This window comes from Dipodomys spectabilis, unplaced genomic scaffold, assembly GCF_019054845.1.
Source record: "Dipodomys spectabilis isolate Male_0828 unplaced genomic scaffold, ASM1905484v1 ptg000174l, whole genome shotgun sequence".
In the NCBI taxonomy this organism is placed as follows: domain Eukaryota; kingdom Metazoa; phylum Chordata; class Mammalia; order Rodentia; family Heteromyidae; genus Dipodomys; species Dipodomys spectabilis.
Window position 1 is genome coordinate 5,700,964 of NW_024870851.1, and position 23,896 is coordinate 5,724,859.

The 23,896-nt window shown below is 35.7% G+C and overlaps 1 protein-coding gene across 3 annotated transcripts in view; it reads right to left on the reverse strand.

The window, feature by feature from the left end:
* The window catches only part of Ubr3 (ubiquitin protein ligase E3 component n-recognin 3), a 179,880-nt gene that overhangs the window by 72,241 nt on the left and 83,743 nt on the right, over positions 1 to 23,896 (reverse strand). For all 3 annotated transcript variants that reach the window (XM_042694038.1, XM_042694039.1, XM_042694037.1), the window contains exons 19-24: positions 20,269 to 20,365; positions 12,239 to 12,380; positions 9,021 to 9,125; positions 7,173 to 7,346; positions 4,725 to 5,185; positions 2,247 to 2,335 (exon numbers count right to left, since the gene is read on the reverse strand). In XM_042694038.1, the coding sequence (XP_042549972.1) occupies positions 2,247 to 2,335; positions 4,725 to 5,185; positions 7,173 to 7,346; positions 9,021 to 9,125; positions 12,239 to 12,380; positions 20,269 to 20,365 (1,068 nt within the window). The remainder of the gene's footprint in view (positions 1 to 2,246; positions 2,336 to 4,724; positions 5,186 to 7,172; positions 7,347 to 9,020; positions 9,126 to 12,238; positions 12,381 to 20,268; positions 20,366 to 23,896) is intronic.

The window sequence follows — 23,896 nt, forward strand, 5'->3', positions numbered from 1 at the left end:
GGGGTGGGGAAAGTGGGAGAAAATGAGGGAGGGGGTAACACGATTCGACAAGAAATGTACTCATTACCTTATATATCACTAACCCCTCTGTATATAACCTTGACAATAAAATATTATTTTTAAAAATACATTACAAGCCAGGCACTGGTGGCTCACGCCTGTAATCCTAGCTACTCAGGAGGCTGAGATCTGAGGATCGCGGTTCAAAGCCAGCCCAGGCAGGAAAGTCCATGGGACTCTTATCTCCAATAAAGCACTCTGAAAATAAGTGATGCTATGGCTCAAGGGGTAGAGTGCTAGCCTTGAGCTGAAGAGCTGAGGGACAGCACCCAGGCCCAGAATTCAAGCCCCATAACCAACAACAACAACAAAAAAAAAATTACAGAGCTATAAGCCAGGCACAGGAAAAAAAAAAACAGTATTGTAGCAAACATGATGGTACTCTACTATAATCCAGCTACTCAGGAGGAGAAAGATTGCTGTCTGAGGCCAGCCCAAACCAATTTGCAAAGCAAATTAACAACAAAAGCATCAGGTATGTGACTCAAATGGTAAACATTTGCCATTCAGAGACCCTTTAGATTGAGTTCAATCTCCAGAGAGTAGGAAAAGACAGGGAGGGAAGCCAATATATGCATGTATACTAATGTCACAATAGCCAGGCACCAGCATTGGCACTCTCACACCTACAATCCTACTCAGGAGGCTGAGATCTGAGGATCATGATTCAAAGCCAGCCTGAACATAAAAGTTCCAGACTCTTAATCTCCAATTTACCACTCAAAAACTGAAGTGGAGCTGTGGCTCAAAGTGATAGAGCACTAGCCTTGAGCAAAAGAGCTTAGGGACAGCAACAAGGCCCTGAGTGCAAGCCCCACAACCGACAAAAAAAGGAAAAAAGAAAAAGAAAATGTCACAGTAAGGTCCATTAATTGATAAAAACAAGATACTTTGATAATTACACATTTTTAAGTTATTCATAACCAATGTACTATCTCACAAGAAAACAGCATTCCATCTCACTGTAAAAATGAGAACAAATCCAAAAGTCCATCTGATTTGTAGAACTACTGAAGGTGTAGCAGAAAAAGGAACCACTAAAGGATTTAAAAACTATTATGTCACAAAAAAAGGTCAAAATGAGTAAGCAAGTATATATTAATAAACCTCAAAAAAATAATGAATTGTTTTTAATAGAAGAAAAGAGAGTAAGGAATACTATATTGCTATCATCAGGAAGCTCTTCCTAAGAAACATTGCTACTCAATAACAGAATGGACTTTCTATAATAAAAATCTATCTGATCTTGAATCAGACTAATGAGCCACGAGGTCTCCTTTAGAAGAGGATCAAAAAGGCTCAATAGTTATGTGCATAAGATCAAATAAAATGATGCTTATCACAATGAACTCCAAGAACTGCAAGCAAGAGGTTTTTTATTGTACTATTCGCAGTTACTTTTTTTTCTTTCTTTCCTTCAGTTTATTCTCTTTTGTCACTGTTTTTTATTTCGGTACCCTTTGTCTTGTATATAAGTTTATCTGATTTGGGAAGGGGAAGGAGAAGCACAGAAATAGGGGACAAAGGATGAACAAATTCAGCAGTGTCACTGATGTCTAGTGTCTACACACTATGTTTTTATTTTTATTTATTTTTTTTTGCTGGACGTGGGGCCTGAACTGTGGGCCTGGGCGCTGTCCCTCAGCTCTTCAGCTCAAGGCTAGCACTCTACCACTTGAGCTGCAACTCCACTTCTGGCTTTTTCTGCTTATGTGGTGCTGAGGAATGGAACCCAGGGCCTCATGCATGCAAAGCAAGCACTCTGCCACTAAGCCACCTTCCCAGCACCTACACTCTATGTTTTTGGAAATGAACCATATGACTTGCAAGGAAGGAAGATAGGGAGGGGAAAAAACTGGGAGAAAATGAAAGAGTCTGTTCAAAAAGAAATGTAGTTATTACCTAATTTATATAACTGTAACCCCTCTGTACACCACCTTAACAATAAAATTGTATTTTTTAAAAAATCTGATCTCTTTCTTTTGTTTTTTGGTACTCAGGCTTGCCAAGGAAATGCTCTTTATCAGTAAGCCACATCTCCAAGCCTAATCCTCATTGCTCTAGTCCTCATATAAAGACATGAAATAATCTGTCCATAATGTTCAACATTGGTGAAAGACAAAATTTCACTATCCCTACAGTAATAACTATAATTGTACTTATAGACTAAAAACTTTTTGACTTACCAACATCCATTGCAGTTTCCATAAAGCTTTTCTGTCGTGAAGCAAACTCTGCAAGCAATTTCTGCTGCCTCTCTCTAGCCTTCTGTCGCCTAGATTAAACAGAAATAAAGTTGTAACTGCCAGATATGCTTAAAACTAATCTTTTCTTTCAATAGGAAATAATATAGGAAAGTCTAAACATACAATGGAAAACAAATTATTTTTATAATTTGTTCAATTTCTTATACATATCGTCAATAGTTCAAGGATATGACTATCATTGAAAAGGTTCTAAAGCTTCCTAAAGGTTTCAAACTCCTCTTTTAATAAGTGAAATAAAATCCAATATTTATTTTTAAAGTGTGAAACAATAACTTATTAAGTTTACTAAGTATGTGTCAGATGGCAACAAGAATAAAAATAGTCTTTTTCACCAAGGGGCTAAACTTAAGTAAAGGAATAATTAACAATAAATTATGTGCTTTTTTTTAAGGTACAATGTTTAGATACAAACAAAATCTAAAGGTAAAAATAATCATATTTGTTTTTATCCTAAGATTAGGTTTCTCATATAAATGTCTGGTACTTGAGTACTAAAAATGTCTTATCACTTTTCAATTATCATGCTGAAGGTAAAGACATTTATTATTACAACTATCTAAGGCATGTTCAAGGTCAGGGAGTCTATCATTAGGCATAGCTCTAACATCCCATGTCTAAAGAGCCTGGCTGGTGTTCAATGAATGGGGAGATCATAGAAAAAATCCATTTTAGGTTGGCTTCCACCAATCATTCAACCCATTACTGCTTGTGTTTATTTATATCAAAGTAACTAAGAAGATAAAATTACTTCAGGAAATACTCTAAAATATACTTCAAACTATTAAATAATGTATTACTCATACCGCTCACAATAGTCATCTAGACAACATGTTAAAAATTATTTATGGCGGGGCACCAGTGGCTCGCTACTCAGGAGGCTGAGATCTAAGGATCATGGTTCAAAGCTAGCATTGATAGGAAAGTGAAATGTGTAAGACTATCTCCAATTAACCACCAAAAAGCCAGAAGTAGAGTTGTGACTCAAATGGTGGAGTGCAAAAGTTCAGGGGCAGCACCCAGCTTCTGAATTCAAGCTCTAGAACCAGCCTTCCCTCACCGCCCCCACCAAAAAAAGAAGATGTATGGTTTCACTTATATGACTCTAAGATGTCAAAAGTCAACATCTCTTACAACAATATTAAGATGCTTTCTTTAGATTCTACACAGGGCAAGCATGTACCTTTACCATATAATTGTTGCTTATGGAGACATCTTTAAGAGAAATTTAAACAACTAATATTATGTATAACCTTAGAGGAATTAGCAATAACAGTCTTGAATCTCATTGGAAAAAAATTAATATTCTTGTCTTTTATTATGTACATAAATTAGAAGGTATATTATTGTTTTATAAACTAAACCCAAAGGATTGACAACTAGGTCATTTATGACTAGCAAAGATACACAATGGCAACAAAGCTACTGGAAAATAGTGACAATGTACAACACTATAATTCTAATATAACTCTGAGCAAGCAATGTGTTCTAAGAGTCATACCATGTTATAGCAATGACATAAAAATCCCACTCACAAAATAAACATTCAAAGAATGAAAGTCAAAGATGAGTAGAAAGGTTTATAAGTTTGAGCATTTATCGACAAATTAGAAGCAACTCAAAAGTCCAAAAGCTAGTAGCATAAGTAAGGGAATGTCTAAAAACACTCCTTTTAAATAATTAGTAATCATATAATTAATAAAGCTTTTTAAAGGGAAGTGGCGCTGTAGCTCAAGTGGTAGAGTGCTCGCCTTGAGCTGAAGAGCTGAGGGACAGCTCCCAGGCCCAGAGTTCAAGCCTCACTACCAACAAAAAAAAAAAAAAAATTGGGGCTGGGAAGGTGGCTCAGTGGTAGAGCACTTGCCTTGCATGCCTGAGGCCCTGGGTTCGATTCCTCAGCACCACATAAGCAAAAAGAAAAAAGCCGGAAGTGGCGCTGTGGCTCAAGTGGTAGAGCGCTAGCCTCTAGCCTTGAGCTGAAGAGCTGAGGGACAGCGCGTAGGCCCAGAGTTCAGGCCCCACGACCGGACCCCAAAAAAAAAAAAAAGATTTTTAAAGAAATTTTAAAAATTGAGTTATCTTAGGAAATATTTTAAATATTTCTTTTTCTATTTTACCTTAAAGTTGAGTTGATCATTTTGTTTAAATAACAAAATTATAAAGTCCCCTACAGTAATAATAATAGGAGTAATTTTTTCTGAAGAAGCCTACAAGTTTAAAGGAACTCATCATAATACATGTTTAAGCAACCTATTCAATTCCATTTATAATACATATAATCTAATCAGTCATGATTATTGCTGCTAAAATATCTAGCTGATTATGCTTAGATGACCAAAACAGGAAACAAATCAAATCTTCAACTGTACTATGAATTTTTAAAACTCTTTTTAAAATTACCTTTCCTCCTTGTCCAGAGTTTTCTTCTCTGCTGCAGTTATTTTTTTGGGTGGTACAGGAGGTGTTACTTTTCTACATATCTCTTCAATGATGCGTTTATTCATTCTGCTTTGCAATGCAGCTTTCAGCAAAATTCTTTCTACTGCAGTTATACCATCTCCATGACTGTATTTAGGAAATTCCGGTTGGATTAAAATCTCTATGTCATCAAGCCAAGGAGGATAGTAGGAGTTCTGTTTTCCTGAGAGTTTGTGGTGAAGTTTAATTAACAAAGACAATATGCTTTCCTTTATTTCCAAAATGGCTGTTGTTAACTGGGGAGTTGAACCAGGAGCAGACCATTTATTTGAAGTTTTGGGACGAACCACCTGATTTGCTTCACTGCTACTGCGATTGATAATCTCCTGAAATTTCTTTCTACGTTCTGCTACTAAGCTGAAAACTTGAGCTGTGCCAGAATTCTACCAGTGAAAAAAATGAGAAAGGAGAGGGAGACAATAAGAGAGAAAGAGGAGAGAGAGAGAGAGAGAAAGAGGAGAGAGAGAGAGAGAGAGAGAGAGAGAGAGAGAGAGAGAGAGAAAGTTATTCAATATAAATTCTAAAACTAAACATACATGTCACTAAATTTTGCAAAGGGAATCTCAAAGTTTCACCCAAAGGTTTATTCAATAGATTTGCTCTTCAAATTAATCTGTCCCTTCACTTCTCTTTCTCAAACAGACTTAGCCCACTCAATCTGGAAAAAGAAATAAGGAAAAGGAGACTATCAGCAATAAAATCTCTTTCTAAACCTCCTGCACTTTTCTACCAGAGAAAAAATACAAAGTGTAAGCAATACTTCTACCCATGTGAAAGGGAAATCATAAACGAAATTTCTCCTCAGTTTAAGAGAATACCTGTAGTAGTTACTAGTCATCAAGAAAACTATGAAAACCCTTTACTAATTTCTAAAAGACTGCTAGTTTCCAGTTAAGAAAACAGACTAATTTCTTAAATGTTTATGTTAATGAATCTGAACTGGTAATTAATTTCTCTTAAATAACTTCAAAAGTTTAAAATTGCTGGGTACTGGTGGCTCACACATTTAATCCTCACTACTCAGGAGGCTGAGATCTGAGGACTGTGGTTGGAAGCCAGCCCAGGCAGGAAAATCCCTGAGACTCTTATCTCCAATTAATCACAGAAAAAAATATAAGGAGCACTATAGCTCAAGTGATAGAACCTTGAGCAAACAAAAGCCCAGGGACATGCCCAGGCCCAGAATTCAAGCCCCAAGACTGGCAAAAAAAAAAAAAAGTTTAAAATTACTTCTAACAAACAGTTATTAAATTGAAATGTATGGATAAAATAGCAAAAATATTTGTTTGAATATCACTGATTTGTTATGTGAATAAGTAGTTTTAATTATTTTTCTCAATAATTTATCTTACAAACAGTTTAACTGCATTAGAGCTTTTAGAAATCATCTTAATATGAGTCAGTTTAATGTATTTCATTTGTTGTTGTTTATTTTAATACAGTATAGCATTAGGGGTAAAAGTTACCTCTGACAAAAGCTGCAGGCTTTTAATTAAAACTCTTTACTATATTCACAACCAAATTACATTTAAAAAAAACTTCTCTACATATAGAATGTATTATAAGAAATGTCAATTCAATTATGTCTACTCACAAAAATCTAGTTTGTAGAAATCAAAGCTGCTTACATGTAATTATTTAGCATGTCAATTCAAGATTTTCATTTCTACTTTTTAAAATTAAGCTACATGCAATGAGAGAGCTATTTCACAAAGTCTAAAAACACTAGCCTAAGTTTTTATACACTTACTGTATAAAAGTTAATTAATTGCCATATAAGCAAAAAAAAAAAAACCTTTTTTAAATGGGCATGCTGCCAGCAATTAAATTATTGATTTAGGAAATCATTTATAAGATGTTAGTAATACTGTTACAAGACCAAATGTTCTGCCTATAAAATATCTCTAACACTAGTAAGAAAAATGCACTATTAAATTCTCAGTGTTATTTTGGGGGTCAATAATATAAACTTTCTTTTAAAATTAAACTTAAATCATCTTATTGACATAAAAAAACTGAAAATAAGGAAACTTATTTGAACAGCATTAATCAAATGCACACACACACACACACAATACTTCAAAGTGTTTTTCCCAGTTTCAGTTAAAGCCATATTGCATTAATGCAAACATCATACACATCTACCTCTCTTTGAAGAACTCTAGGCCGTCGTGAACTCTGACAGATTAAAGGATAAAGACTGGTGAGGCAGAAGTTGCTTAGATATATCAGAGGAAATAAAAGACAGTTTTTAGTTATCCATAATCACATTTTTTTTCTTTTAGGGATCATATGGTGATATAAACAATGTATCTCAACATGATGGTTTTCCTTTTTAGTTTTTTCTTCTCCCCTCACTTTTGTACTTACTTGTAGAGAACCCAAGCTCTCAGAGCTAGTAGTTGCAGGTGAGTCTCTCTTCACTTCTGGAGCAGTGTCTGGAACTCTCACTCTAACATAGTTTATAAAGTGTCGCATATTTGATACTAAGTTACTGCCAGGGAACCAACTGTCATGACAACGTTCTGGTCCCCCTACTGTCACCTAAAACATTTAAAAAATAAATAAATATGAAAGTTTGTCCTATCAGGCCTGAGGTTCAATGGAAAATTAACAAGCCTGCCATAGTCCTAAATAGTCTCACCCATTAATTATAAAATGGATAAATAAAATAACCAAATTCAAAAATAAATAAGTTTTATAGCTAAATTCTCTGGAATTAGCATACTCATGAAAAATACCATTTTCAATCTGGAAATACTGGACATTACAAGATACCACTGGCCATTAGTAATAATCATGGTTAAATAGTGCCACTTCAAATTAATGAACAAAGTAAGTCGGAAAAAAATCAACCACAAATAAGATTTGGTCTTGAAGAAATTTTTTTTCTTTTTTTTGGTGCTGACACTGAAGCCTGACGGCCTCTTATACTTGCTCAGATTTTTTACTTATGGGTGGTTCTCTACCACTTGGACATGTCCCAACTTCCAACTTTTTTCAAGTTAATTAAAAATAAAGAAAAAAATAAAATAAAATAAAAATAAAGAGTCTATTGGAGAAGGCACTGGTGGCTCATACCTGTAACCCTACCTAATCAGGAGGCTAAGATCTGAGGATCACAGTTCAAAGCCAGATTTGCCAGAAATCTGTGAGATTTTTATCTCCAATTAACTAGCAAAAAGCTGGAAATGGAAGTGAGGTTCAAGTGGTACAGCACCAGCTATGAACAAAAAAAGTAAGAGCCTGAAGCCCTGAGTTCAACCCTAGTGCCAGAACAGGGGAAAAAAGAGAGAGAGAAAAAAAAAAGTATCTAGGATATATCTACATAGGCTGGCTCCAAATCTTGAAGGAATCTTAATGAGCTTTTACTATCTAAGAAAGAATATATGTTGACTCAATATAGACTAAAAAGTACTTCCTATTTTCCCTTTACACTTTGTGTTTTGGGATGAGAAGAAACTTACACTTGTAAAACTAATTTGTAACAAGTGCTTTTTTGAAAATAACACTTGTAAAGCCCTAAAGTACATCAGCAACTTGTGTGAGGTTTTTTTGGGTTTTTTTGTTTGCTTTGACAGTCCTGAGGCTTAGATTCAGAGTCTGGGCACTGTCCCTGAGCCTCTTTGTGCTCAAGGCTAGCACTCTACCAATTAAGCCACAGCATCACTTCCAGCTTTTTCTGAGTAGTTTATTGGAGATAAGAATCTCAGGGACTTTTCTGCCTGGGCTGGCTTCGAACTCTGATCCTCAGATCTCAGCCTCCTGAATAGCTAGGATTACAGACAGGCATGAGCCACCAGCACCCAGCAACAACTTGTATTCTTAAGTTAGCATTCTCCCATAACATTTATTCCATTACTTTAAAATGTTTTCAGAAAGAATGTGTTACTAAAAAAAGCACTAATGAAAGTAATACAATTTCTACACTATTATCTTAATCATTATTTACCAGCAGTGTTCTTATTTTAACAGTAAAAAATGCATTAACCGCTTTCCTTAACTTTTGTGATATGATAAATCTCAAATTCCAAAGTTCCATAAGTAAAGTAATACTGTCAATATGAACGAAATCTCTATAAGATCATATATATTTGAAGATCAAAACCTCTTCTATTGGTTGTTGAGACCTTATGTAAATATGAATAATCCTGGAAACTACCTAAAAACAGGGTTTTTCTCCTATCTAAAAATTCTGAAATATAAGAAAATACTTACTTCTTCATCTGATTCATCTCCAGTAGAATTTTCAAGTCCTAGTTCAATCAGATATAAAACCATGCAGAGCACATGTTCTGATAGATTTTGATGATCCATCAGAATCTTTGAAAAGGGAAAAAAAGATCTCATAATTATTTTCCCCAAAAACATTTGAACACAGATAAAAAAAAAAATACAAGTACATAAAAACCAAGAATTCAAGTAAAATTACATCTTGGGAAAAGAGAAAGTAAAACCAAACTACAGATGTCCTTTGAAGGCACTACCTACAAATAGAAACTTTCATATTTCACAAACATTAACACATTATTATACAACCCACTAAAATTAATATAAATGTATTAGCACTTAATAAGGTAAAAAGAATATTTAATGTCCTGATTTGCTGAGAGTCTTCTGAGGACAATGATACTAGATAAATATTTGTTAAATAAAATGTAATTTGCGCAAATGCAAATGTGCTTAGTATAACACCTAGCATATAACTGGGAGCAAAAGAAGGCTTTATGAAACATTACTGTTCCTAGAATCTATCTGTAAAATTTAAGTTCTGAGCCTAAGCATACTGGAAATGGCTGTTCAAATGTATATATTAATGTGAGTTTTACATGAAGAAAAAAGAAATGAAAGTGATTAGAGTCTCTTCACTGATGAAAATCTGATACTGACCTTAGATCTATATTTCATAATGTATACAAGTTTTATGTATCTCTTAGAGAATTTCCAGGCTCCTTAAACATTCATTCAATATAGTGTGAGAGACTACTGATCAGAAATACCTAAAATATTTTAAGAAACTAACTTCTTGTCCTCTTTAGAAAAAAGGCCATCTGGCCAAATGATAGAAAAGAAAATATTCTGTAGGAAGTGGTACTATCAGTTATAGGTAAAATAATAAGAGAAAAAGAGAAGAGAGCTGGCTGAGCCTCACAGAAATTGTCCAAACTGCTGAGAACATGAGAAGAGAACTTAGTTACTTAGGACCTAATCTATTACAATTGAAAAATAGACTTCATTCAACTGACATCCTAACATTTAACTTCAGAGAGAGCTTTTCCATTCATCTCTTGTATGGCAAATTGGTGAGAAACATAGGCTCTCAAAACCTACCTTGTTTTGGAGGTATTGAGGTTTAAATTCAAGACTTCACTCTTGCTAGGCAGGTACTCTACTACTGAGTCATGCCTTATTAAATGTCAATAACTTTTATTATAAATGCTATAGTCAGAAAAACTATCATTAAAAAAACTAGCTTTAAATTTTTTCATTATGTCTTAGAACAAAAGAAACTTTTTGGTCTTTTTGATCAAATATTACTTTACAATTCAGCAAATCCTGAAACCTGAAATGTAACTTAAAAGATGGTAAGTCATTTACAGTTAAGGCTTCCTCAATTTTTCATGAATTGCTATTGATAAACCATACTCAATTTTACCATTTGAACCAGTTAACCTCCAAAACTCAATTTTCATACTGAATAATAAGAATAATAACCAGACTTTTGTTCATGAAAGCCTTTTGTTAGACTTAAAGTAATGTTGGCATGTATGTATAAAGCATTTAAAAGACAAATATAGCACTGAGAAAAAAATTCAAATGTTTATTTATAAAATGAACACAAACAACTTTTTATTAAGAAAAGAAATTCTAATGAAGGAAAAGAACACTTTAAATGATTTTCCTGAATAATACTCTTGGAAAGTAATTTTTTATTTTGGGTCCGGTCGTGGGCCTGAATTCTGGGCCTGGGCACTGTCCCTCAGCTCCTCAGCTCAAGGCTAGCACTCTACCACTTGAACCACAGCGCCACTTCCAGCTTTTTTTTCATTTTGCTTATGTGGTGCTGAGGAATCGAACCCAGGGCCTCAGGCATGCAAGGCAAGCGCTCTACCACTGAGCCACCTTCCCAGCCCTTGGAAAGTAATTTTAAAAAGCATTCCTGGACAATTTTTTTGAAACACTGGTGGTCTTTAAATCTCAAACAAAGTAACTTTGTAAGTGAAATGAAAAATTGGTCACAGGAAAAGTTGAAAGGAAAACGAGTACAGAAATGCAAAAGACTTGGGAGAAAAACTAAAATGTCTACTTGAATAAATTTAATGTGTATTTCCTTAATTAAAATTTCTTGGTTTTTTTTTGGTACATATCAATTGGAATATGCTCACTTTTGAAGTGTTTTTAATTTTCACTTTTTCAAATTAAAGAGGAGTAAAACAGTATCTTTGTTCTAACTTGCACAATAATTATGTCTACATTTGACAGATGCTGCAGTTATTTTATGTATACGACATAGATATATTTATCTTCTATCTCTCATGCAAATTAGATCATAGAAATCTAAGTCTACACATACATACATATACACACATGCACAGGCACATATTCTACGTTTCATATAATTTCTTAGTACAAAATTGGTATGAATCAAATGAGTAGGTCGGGTTTGTGTGAGAAAGATTCTACAGGTAAAGTTTCTATGTAACACAAGCAAAGAAAGCATCTTTTTTTTTTCCTTTTTTTTTTTTTTTGTCAGTCATGGGCCTGAACTCTGGGCCTGGGTGCTGTCCCTCAGCTCTTCAGCTCAAGGCTAGTGCTTGACCACTAGAGCTACAGCACCACTTCTGGCTTTTTTTGCTTATGTGGTGCTGAGGAGGGCTTCATGCATGCAAGGCAAGCACTCTACCACTGAGCCACCTTCCCAGCCCCAAGAAAGCATCTTTTGAGTTACTTTCTAAAGTGTTCATAAAAAATGTTTTCAATATTGCCACATAGGAGCCCTACTCAAATCTCTCTGTGTCACAATACTTATGAGAAAAAAACAAAGAGAACCATATGAAACAGAGGTCACTCTACACAGCTGCCATTTTGGTTTTGTCATTTAGCAGTATCAGTGGTTGTTTGGTCCCTTAGTTCATTCTATAATACCTATGGTGCCACCACATTTCACTTCTTATTCTATAGAAGCTATAAATACCCTTATTTGAAAGTGAATAAGATGAACAATATCCTAAAAAAAATAGTGTAGTAATGTCGTTATTTTCAACTTGGAAGTCACATATATGCAATTATAACATATCTTCATACATCTTAAATGTATTAATGCACTTTGCTTTATAAGTGGTACTTTTATATAATATTATTTCTTTAGACCTTTTACATGGGAAGTGTAATTATAAATTCTAATTTAAGCCATTCTATTCAAATTAGTACTGTACCTTGTAAAGCAGAGTGAATAGCACAATGTGTAAAGTTTTACAGTGTAAAAGTCTCATGAGACCTTTATAGCTAGGATGGAGTGATGTCCTTTTCTTATAGGGAGGCCAAGGATTTCCAGGAAATTTTCCACTTTGTTTTAAACTGTAAAAATAATATAAAACCAAAATTATATAATAGACTCAAAATTAAAGTTAAAACAGTGATTTACATTAGTCTCTGTCACATTTTACTAAGTAGTATTTTTAATCATTACTTTTAAAATGGCAAACATACAGCTACTCTGCACACAAGCAACATTACTTTTCTATTAAAAAAAATAAACAAGTAGAAAAAACTAAGTTGAAAACTAGAAAGCACATGAATATAAAAATGAAAACCAAAATAAATGAACAAAAAGAATATAACCGAACTACTCAGTAAATACATTTTTTATAACAACTGGCCAAAACAAAAAATTCTCCCACTACCAATGACTGAAAATTTTGAATGAAATATAAAATATAATCTTTGAGGTTAGGAATGATTGGGGACAACCATGGAATAGGTGACACTGATCAAGATGCATCATCATCTTTCTACAACTACTTAAAGATAATTTTTAAAAATTAAATAAAATCCTTTTTTTTTTTTTGGCCAGTTGTGGGGCCTGAACTCTGGGCCTGGCCACTGTCTCTCAGCTCTTCAGCTCAAGGCTAGTGCTCTACCACTTGAGCCACAGTGCCACTTCCAGCTTTTTCTGCTATGTGGTGCTGAGGAATCGAACCCAGGGCCTCATGCATGCAAGGCAAGCACTTTACCACTGAGCCACCTTCCCAGCCCTAAATAAAATCTTTTAAATGCATCTTTGAACTAAAAAAGTAGAGTCCCTCATAATTAACAATGAGCATTTACACTGTTAGTGGTTTTAAAGTCCATGAGTTGGTAGAACACAGGTGCTCATACAAAACCCAGAGACTAAACTGACATGAAAGCTAATTCTTGCCAGATGACAGTAGATCACACCTGTAACCCTAGCTATTCAGGAGACTGAGATCTGAGGATCACGGTTCAAAGCCAGTCCAGGCAGGAAAGTCCATGAGACTCTTATTTCCAATAAACCACCAGAAAACCGGAAGTGGCACTGTAGCTCAAGTGATAAAGTGCTCGCCTTGAGCTGAAGAGCTTAGGGACAGCACTCAGGCCCAGAGTTCAAACCCCACGACCGACAAAAAAAAAAAAAAGATAATCCAAAACTAAACAGTCTTTTCATGTGTGATGACATATGGCTTTAACTCAGGGCCTTGAGCTCTTGCACTGCTTGCTTGCTCATGGTTTGAATTCTACCACTTGAGCCATGTCTCCAGTGTTAAATTCTGCTGGTTAACTGGAGATGATGTCCTGAGGACTTTTCTGCCCAAGCATGCTTTGAACCCAATCCTCTGATCTCAACCTCCTGAGTGCTAAGGATTACAAGTAAGAGCCACTGATACCCAGTGACATGCAAATATTCTAAAACACTATAGGTTTTTAATTAAAAGATTATTAAAATCCTAACAAAGTCAGAAATGGTGGTTCATGCCTGAAATCCCAGCTACTTGGGAGGCAGAGATCAGGAGGATCATGGTTCAAGACCAGCCTAGGAAAAATTTAGCAAAACCGTATCTCCAATAAGCCAGGCATAGTGGCATACTTGCCATCCTAGTTATATAGGAGGTATAAATAGGAGGATCATGGTCTCAAAAGGCTAGGAGCATGATGAGTGGCACAGTTCTTGCCTAGCAAGTGAGTGAGTTGCTGGAAAGAGGAGAGGAGTAGGAAGGAAAAGGGAAAGAGAAAGACAGGGAGATGGGATGAAACAGGGGAAGAGGAAGGAGAAGAAGAGAGGAAGACAGAGAAGGAAGACTTAGAAAAAAAAACTTAAATTTAGGATCTTAACTATTTAATAAACATTATAAAATGCAGCCATGGGCTGGGAAGGTGGCTCAGTGGTAGAGCGCTTGCCTTGCATGCATAAGGTCCTAGGTTCGATTCCTCAGCACCACATAAGCAAAAAGAAAAAAGCCGGAAGTGGTGCTGTGGCTCAAGTGGTAGAGTGCTAGCCTTGAGCTGAAAAGCTGAGGGACAGCGCCCAGGCCCAGAGTTCAGGCCCCACAACCGGACCCAAAAAAAAAAAAAAAAAAAAACAGCCAAATCAGTATTTGGAAGGAAATTTATAACCTTAAATATTTTCTAAAAGATTAAAAGCTAGGCATGACTATTCAGCATATATATGAAGGAGAAATACCAATATACCTGAAAAACACCTGCATATCGATGTTTATCAAAACCCTTGTTTAAAATAGCTGAGGTGCCCAATAACAAATAAATAAAGAAGTTGTAGTATATTTACTCTATGGCATATTACACAGCCATAAACAAAAGTGAAATCACATGATTTGTAGAAAAATAGAGGACATCTTGAGACAAGCCCAAAAAACAAAATATCATGTTCTCATGGAAGCCAGGCCTAAAAGACATTTATAATATGGACATGTACATATGAATGCATCAACAAACAAGAAACATATGTCATTGTTTAGTTGGTTAAACAAGAAACCAAGTGTAACATTCTATGGGTAGGTAGGGACTAATGGGTGGGAGGTAAACCTGTAGCGGGGAGGATAAAGAAGACTGAATACTGCTGAAATTGACTATTTCCAACTATAAAAATGCAACAAGGAAACCTGTTAGGAACACTATTGATTAGAGAATAGGGGGCAGGGAACATGATACAGGAGGATGAGACTAATTGGAAAACAGTGTAAACATGGGTAGAGATGTAATTATGAAATGCTTCTCTCTTGTATAACTGATATAAGCCAATTCTTTTTTAAAAGGTAGTCATGGTAGAACATGCCTGAAATCTTAGCTAGTGGGAGAAGGATGTAGAAGGATCTCAAACTCAAAGCCAGCCAAGATAAAATTAGGGAAACCCTATTTCAAAAACAAAGGCCTGAAGCCAGTGGTTCACATCTATAACTCTATCTACTCAGGAGGCTGAGAGCTGAGGATTGCAGTTCAAAGCCAGCCCAGACAGGAAAGTCCCTGAGCCTCTTATCTCCAATAAACCCCCCCAAAAAACCGGAAGTGGTACTGTGGCTCAAAGTGGTAAAGCACTACCCTTGAGCACAAAAGCTCAGGGACAGTGTCAAGGCCCTGAGCTCAAGCCCCACAACCAACAACAACAACAAAAAAAAGAAAGGCCTGGGGGCAAAGCTCAAGTAAAATGTCTGCCCAGCATACGTGATGCCTTGGGTTCAATTCCCAGTACTGAAACAACCATCATGTAAGTGAAAAGCCATATCACAGAGTGATGGGAGAAGTCTGAAAATCATTTATCTGGTAAATTTTGTACTCAGAATCTCAAAAGCTATTGAGATTTAATAAATAAAAGAGCCATCCCGGCACTGGTGACACATGCCTCTGTAATCCTAGCTACTCAGGAGGCTGAGATCTGAGGACTGCAGTTAACCAGCCAGGGCAAGAAAGTCTATGAGACTCTCATTTCCAATTAACCACCAGAAAATTGGAAGTGGAGCTGTGGCTTAAAGTGCTAGAACAGGATCCTTGAGCAAAAGAGCTCAGAGACAGCTCAGAATTCAAGCCCAACAACTGACAAAAAAAAAAAAAAAGAGGCCAAGTATGGGACACTTGCTATAATCCCAGCTATCTGGCAAGCAGAGATTGGAAAGATCTCAGTTTGAGATCAGTCAGGGCAAAAATTAGCAAGATCCCATCTCAACAAGCAAGCCACATACCATGCTCAATTTTCCAACTACTTGAAAAATATGAGGACTGTGATCCCTAGCCAGCCAAGGTATAAAGTAAGAAATGTAGAAATAACCTAAAGCAAAAGAAGCTAGAAATATGGCTCAAGTGATAAGAGTGTCTATCTTACAAATGTGAGGCCCTCAATTCAAAACTAGCACCATCAAAATATTAAAAACAGGCAAAGAAATCAATAATACCTAGACCACAGTAACTGCAAGGTGAGGAGGTAGAAGGCTAAGATAAGAATTGAATGAAGGGGCTGGGAAGGTGGCTCAGTGGTAGAGCGCTTGCCTTGTATGCCTGAGGCCCTGGGTTCAATTCCCCAGCACCACATAAGCAAAAAGGAAAAAAAAAAAAAAGAATTGAATGAAAATTGCTCTCCATTTCTGCTCTAGAATTCTAAAGGGAGGACTATCTCCAGAGAAGGTAAAACTCCAAGCCTGGTTAAAGATATGAGGATAGGAGATTAAAGCTATAGGATATTTGATTCAGAACCCCTAGGCCTTGATTTCCATTCCATTCACAGAATACAGCAATCAAACTATCTTTTGAGTAATATTTGAAAGTACTTCTCTGAGAACTCTGAATAGAATGAAAAGATCTCACTCTATAAACCTGCATACATAAATTCACCATATACCAAAATTGAGTATCTACAAGCTTCACCAAAACAATCAGCTCTTAATAATATGTGACCAGCATTATTAGACCATACGGAAGCTAAAGACTGAACAATAGATAGATTTTATAGAAAAGAAATACTATGTAGGTATAGGGAAAAGTCTTTAAAAATAAGCATTTATACCTCAGAGAAATAAGCTGCCTCTGTGACTAAGAGTGTCATAAAAGTAACTGTTTTCTTTTTATAAAGAAAAAATTTCAAAAAGCCGGGCGCTGGTGGCTCACGCCTGTAATCCTAGCTACTCAGGAGGCTGAGATCTGAGAATCGCGGTTCAAAGCCAGCCCGGGCAGGAGAGACCGTGAGACTCCTATCTCCAATAAACCACCAGAAAACCGGAAGTGGCGCTGTAGCTCAAGTGGTAGAGCGCTCGCCTTGAGCTTGAAGAGCTGAGGGACAGCGCCCAGGCCGAGTTCAAGCTCCACGACCGACAAAAAAAAAAAAAAAATTTCTACACAATACTATATAGTATTCCTATATAATCATAATTTTCAAAACAACTAACATCATGAACTATTTCAACTATTCATTTCATTTGGCAAAGAAAAGCAATTTTTGGTTATTATTTTCTTTGCTTTAAGCACTATTCCCAAATAGCTTAATAAAACATTACAAAAAAAAGGTTATATATTTATTCAAGACAGTTTGTAATATATCATTCTAACTGCTCTTTTCAAAAGCATTAATGGAGTACTAATGCAAATAAAATACTATATGGCAACAAAAAGGAATTTTAAGTGACTGAAATCAACACCTAATGACTGGCAGTTGGAGACAAAAATGATACATAGACAAATTTATAAATTATATTTTGAAATGACAGCGGCCATTAACTTTCAAGATGAGAAATGAGAAGCAATAGAATTTACAGTACAAAAATTTTATTTTCCAATTGAATTCAATATTGCTACTTACATAAAGTCATTTGGTCTCTTAGACAAGGCCTAGACCATACTTCCAACACTACCATTACCAAATATATTTTACTGAGCTTCTAGGGTTTCAATGTCCTCATACCTAACATCTAACAGTAAATGGGTAGGTTTTTTTTTTTCATTCAGTGACTGGTTTAAGTTCTGAGCTGTCCATGAAAGTTTTCTGGGAGTGGAGAAGGTTACAGGACCATCCCCTCTACTCTTCCAGGCCTTCTTATGCTGTTCCCTCATCACTTCTTTCAGTGACAGCAACAGAGACACTTTCGTAGAAGCTAGACTAGATCTGAAAGACCTTTTCCAGAAATCAGGGGGGAAATCTAGCTTATTTCTGCTTAAACTTTCGGCACAAAAAAAATATATTCTAACAAATATTTACTGCCTACAAAGTGCCTGGCACCAAGCTATAGTGTCTGAGAATACAACAGTTTTAATTTACCCAACTATTTTGGTTATTGCTCTTCAAAAACTTTTCTGTTTTCTTTTGTAAATAAGAAGGAATCTCAATCAATAAAAATAATAATGACATTTTTGTTCGTTAAAGCTAAAAGAAAAGCTAATCACCAGTACATATTCATTCAGGTTAGGGAATCTTCCTAATTTGTGCTATAATAGTAACTGAAACAGTTAACTCTTCATACAAATACACAACAATTGAGAAATGCCACACAAAAGGTACAGTCACTGTATTTCATATAAAGAACAAATTTCAACAAATTTAAGTTTTTCATAGAAACTAATACTCTCTTCAAGGAAATGGTGTTTAAGCAGATAAAATACTATCAGACAAGCCGGGCGCAGGTGGCTCACGCCTGTAATCGTAGCTACTCTGATCCTAAGATCTGAGGATCATGGTTCAAAGCCAGCCCGGGCAGGAAAGTTCGTGAGACTAATCTCCAATAAAAACCACTAGAAAACCCGAAGTGGTGCTGTGGCTCAAGCGGTAGGGTGCTCGCCTTTAGCTGAAGAGCCCAAGGACAGCGCCTAAGCCCAGAGTTCAAGACCCATGACCGACCAAAAAAAAAAAATTACTATCAGACAAATTTAACAGCTTTCACATAAATTTCAAAGATAAGTTTACAAAGAAATGCATAAAGGGCTTTAATTTAATACTACAGAGTGTATTTGTCATCTATTATTACTGTTTAATATGCATTTTCTTAAAATATATATTTTCAAACTGCTAAGAAACATTACACTACCTCAGAAATATTTGTAAGAAATTATTCTAAAATGTGCTGTGACCCCAAACCAAATGGAGAAAACTGAATTAGGAAAACCAAAGAACAAAAGAGAAAAGTGGAAAAGCTGATAACAAAACAGCTTTGGACTTCCTGGTGGGAGAGAGCAAAGGAAGGGGTGACATTGTTCAAAAAGAAATGTACTCATTACCTGACAGTAACCCCTCTGTACATCACCTTTATAATAATTTAAAATACATATTTTAGAAAATAGCTTTGGGCATATGATTTTGTTTGACTATGTGAAGTAGTTATAAATCAAAATATCATAAAGGTCTAAACAACTAATGATACAAGACTGATTAGAAAGTACAGAAAGGGTGTGCCTACATGTCAGTATGTGTTTAAACCAGGTTTGTCAATGTTAGCACCAATGACATTTGTGGCAAGGCATTTGCTAGTTATGGGACGCAGGCATTATATCCACCAGAAGCCAGTGATGTCAAGTGCTCCCTGGGAAATGAACATCATCACTAGCTGAGAACCAGTTCTCTAAAGAAAAGAAATAAATTGCTCAGACTAAATGAAAAGTTTTCTAAGTGAAAGTAAGATAAAACTATGTTTTTCGATAAACATGTAATAAGAATCTAATAAATACGCACTGTTAAATACAAATTTCCCCTTCAAAACTGTTTACAAGGAGTGACACTGTCCAAAAAGAAATGTACTCTTTACCTGACTTACAAAATAGTAACTCTTCTACATATAACCTTTGTAATAATTTTTAAAACTTTTCTTAACTGTTTACATAAACTAAAGACTGCTTCAAGGCATTGAAAGTTTCAACCCAATCCTAATCATTAGTTACAAAGTGAAAGAGAACATTAAATTTGTTCTATATTTTATTATTATTATTACTATTATTCTCAAAATGACTACCACTACCATCATCCTGGAAAAAAAAAGGCAGAGCAATTAGGGCAACAGTGTCTACAGAGCCACTTCAAGGTATGCTGTGCAAAGGCTTCCTCAAATCCATTGTTCAGTTTTCAAGTTCTGTACACACTTTTTATAGACATTCAACATCTCTAATGTCAGACAATTTTATTTTTCTAAATTTGTGCCTCCTCAGCTGGTACCAAAGTAAAATGCCATAAAACCAAACCTAAAAATCTATTAATCAAACAGTAACTAAATTTCCTTTCCTGTCATGTAGTGACTATGTTCCACAAAATTTATTTTTATCATATTAACATCAAATTTTGGAAATGACCTTTACATAAATCTTAGCCAAACTGCTTTTTAAAAAAAAAAAAAAAAAAAACCTTAAAATTTTAAGGTAATCTTCCCTTCAAAGATACAAAATATATCATAAGTCTTGTAACTGAAACTTTTCTATATAAACAGAAAATACTCCATTATGACACTAGTTGACTTGATGGACTTACAATGCCGTATATCTGTCCATCGCAGACTGCACATCTCTACGGTAAACTGTTCGAAGAATGACCATGACAGGGTCAAACTCCTGATCCCAGACTTCAGCTATTATACAAAGAAAAGTAGAAACAGAACACTGACTTCTTAGGAATAAAGCCAATCTCTAATTACTTATTTTGTTAAGTACATTTTAAATTATTGACTTGCCTTAATAAGTTTGATATTGTGACTACTTTTGTAAGTTAAAATTCACAATTTCATCATTAAGAATGTTCCTTAAAAATGTTCAAGTAAAGCTAGGCACCGATGGCTCACACCTATAATCAGGAGGCTGAGATCTGAGGATCATGGTTCAAGGCAACCCCTGGCAGAAAAGTGCCCATGAGACTCAATAAACTACTCAAAAAAGTCAGAAGTGGGGCTGTGGCTCTAGTGGAAGAGCACTAGCCTTGAGCACAAAGAGGTTCAGGGACAGCGCTCAGTCCCTGAGTTCAAGACCCTGGGACTGGGGAAAAAAATAGCCAACCCTTGTGGTTAGAAATATGGCTCAGTTAGTAGAGCACCAGCCAGAGAGCAAGGCATCAGGTATGGAGTTTGAGTACCAGTCTTGCAATAAAAGGAAAATAAAAGTAAAAGGGAATGGAAAGAAAGATGTGCAAGTACTACTGAATGCATAAACAAAAAGTGATATATCCATACAATGAACTCCCTTAATGAAAAGAAACTACTAATAAAAGATTTAACAATAGAGGAACTTAAGGTGAATGGAAAAAGCCAGATGCAGAAGTACACGTACTGTATGATTCTATTTATAGAAAATGCTGACACAAGGAAAATCTATACAGCTAGTAACTGGTGGTTGCTTGGAGCTAGGAGTAGAAACAGGAAGTGACTCCAAGTGTACAAGGTGTCTTTTTTTGTTTTGGGGCAGGGGGTGCGACGGGGAGGAAGGGAGATGTGCAGATCCTAGGGCTTGAACTCAGGGGTTCAGCATCATCCCTAAGCTTTTATGCTCACGGCTAGCACTCTAACACTTGGAGTAACAGCTCCACTTCTAACTTTTTGTGACTACTGGGGAGTCTCACGAACTTTCCTGCCCAGGCTGGCTATGAACCATGACCCTCAGATCTCAGCCTCCTGAGTAGCTAGATTTATAGGTGTGAACCACTAGTGCCTGGCCAAAAGGTTTTTTGTAATATTAGAAATGTTCGGGCTGGAATGTAGCTCAGTGGCAAAGCGCTTGCCTAGCAAGTGCAACGTCTTGGGTTTGATCCCCAGTACCAAAAAAGAAAAGACAAAAAAAAAAAAGAAATGTTCTAAAATTTGACTATTTAGTTAAACTATACAACTCTATATGTTTATTTAATAGCTAATCATTTGAAACAAGGGAATTTTGGTATGTCCAATTACCTTAAAAATAATTTAAATGTTCTATAAACACTAGTGAACAGAAGTTGTGAAATATAACAATGCCCTACCATAGAAAGTTAGTTCATAGCCAGGCCCAACAACACATAACTATAATCCCAACTACTCATGAGATAGAAATTGGGAGGACTATAATTCCAGGCAAACCTCAGCAAAAAGTAAGATTCCATTTCAAAAAACAAGCCGGGCATGATGGTGCAAGCCTGTAATCCCAGCTAGAGAGGAAGTAAGTGTAAGAGGACCACAGTTCAAGACCAGTCCCAGGCAAAAAGTGCAAGATCATATCCAAAATATAAATGAAAACCAAAAAGAGCTAGGGGTGTTAGTGCAAATGATAGAGCACCTTACTATCAAGTTCCAGACCCTAAGTTCAAACTCAGTATAGAAAAAAAAAAAAAAAAATGGGGGCTGGGAAGGTGGCTCAGTGGTAGAGCACTTGTCTTGCATGCATGAGGCCCTGGGTTCAATTCCTCAGTACCACATAAGCAAAAAGAAAAAAAGTCGGAAGTGGCACTGTGGCTCAAGTGGTAGAGCACTAGCCTTGAGCTGAAGAGCTGAGGGACAGAGCCTAGGCCCAGAGTTCAGGTCCCACGACCGGACCCCCCAAAAAAAAGAAGTTGTTAGGTTCATTGATGGATTTTTGCTTTGTTTTTGTTGTCTATTTATAAAATGTCTACTAGAAAATAAGAAAAACAATACATTAACACCTCTGCAAGTACTCAAAGAAAAAAACATGAAAACAGAATAGAAATTAAATGACCTGTTGATTTTCTAGCCTAACTTCATAAACCATATTTTCTGCTCCATAGCTAAAATTGTTAACTTACCCTCTATTTAATTGGGAGTCACTATTCTATGTATGTGTACAATTCATACTATACAAAATGGATTTAAGTATCAAATGTATGAAACTTCTTTTACTAATTACCTATTTCTAATGTGTATTAGAAAATCTTAAGATAAAATAAACCACATTACCTAATAATCATGGTTAGGATAACGTAACATTTTATAAGAAAATACTAAAAATACTACACATGTAATAGAGATGATATTTATATCTGGCAAAAATCTTCTGAAACATGATCTGACAATAATAATTTTAGAAACTATTGCCTTAACAGTGTCTCTTTCAAATGTTCAGTTGTTTGGGCTTTTTTCTTTTCCTCCTCTAATTCTCTCTAGCAAATTCTGCATATTTGAAGACCTGGAAAGAAACTTAAGCTAATTTGAACTTAACAGAAACTGTTCAATAATATCCCATTGTGAACTCCACAAAATTCACATGTTTGAACTTTGCTTTGATGCTTTAGCCAACACAGCACAAACTATGTATAATATATGAATGTACATTTAATTCTCATTTACATAATGAAGGGTCAAGAAGCACACTACTGTTTCTCTACACATTTGTAACTTCAGCAAAAATGAAAAGTAAAATATATCCTCACCTATTTCTCACTCTTGTCAGGCATATCACCTAGGGAAAAAACCTAGAAAATCAACTATTTATTGAAAAAGTTCCTATGTATTTAAACAGATTCAAATTCTAAGTGCTATTAGAATCCTATGTAGACTTTAAATTGTCTCCAGTTAAAAACTGGATAGTAGATGGGTGCCAGTGGCTCACACCTATAATCCTAGCTAATCAGGAGGCTGAGATCTGAGGATCCCAGTTCAAAGCCAGCCCAGGCAAAAAGACCGTGATACTTTTATCTCCAACAAACTACTCAGAAAAAGCCAGAAATGATGCTCTGGCTCAAGAGGTAGAGAGCTAGCCTTGAGCAAAAGAAGCTCAGGGACAGCATCTAGGTCCAGATAAGCCTCAGGACCAACAAATTTAAAAAAACAAAAACTGGATAGTGAATTAAAGAAAATAAAAAACTTGTCAAACCAAGGCTCAATACAAGAACTATAAACACAAGCTGAAAGTGGGCACCAGGGACTCACACATATAATCCTAGGTACTCAGAAAGCTGAAATCTGAGAACTGTGGTTCAAAGATAGCCTAGAAAAGGAAATCCTATGAGACTCTATCTCCAATTAATCATCAAAAAGCTGGCAGTGGAGCTATGGTTCAAGTGATAGAGTACTAATCTTGAGCAAAAAAAAAAAGTTCAGAGATAGTTCCCAGACCCTGAGTTCAAGCCCCAGAACTGGCACAAAAAAATAAAAAATTAAAAATTAAACTTTTACTGTTCTTAAATA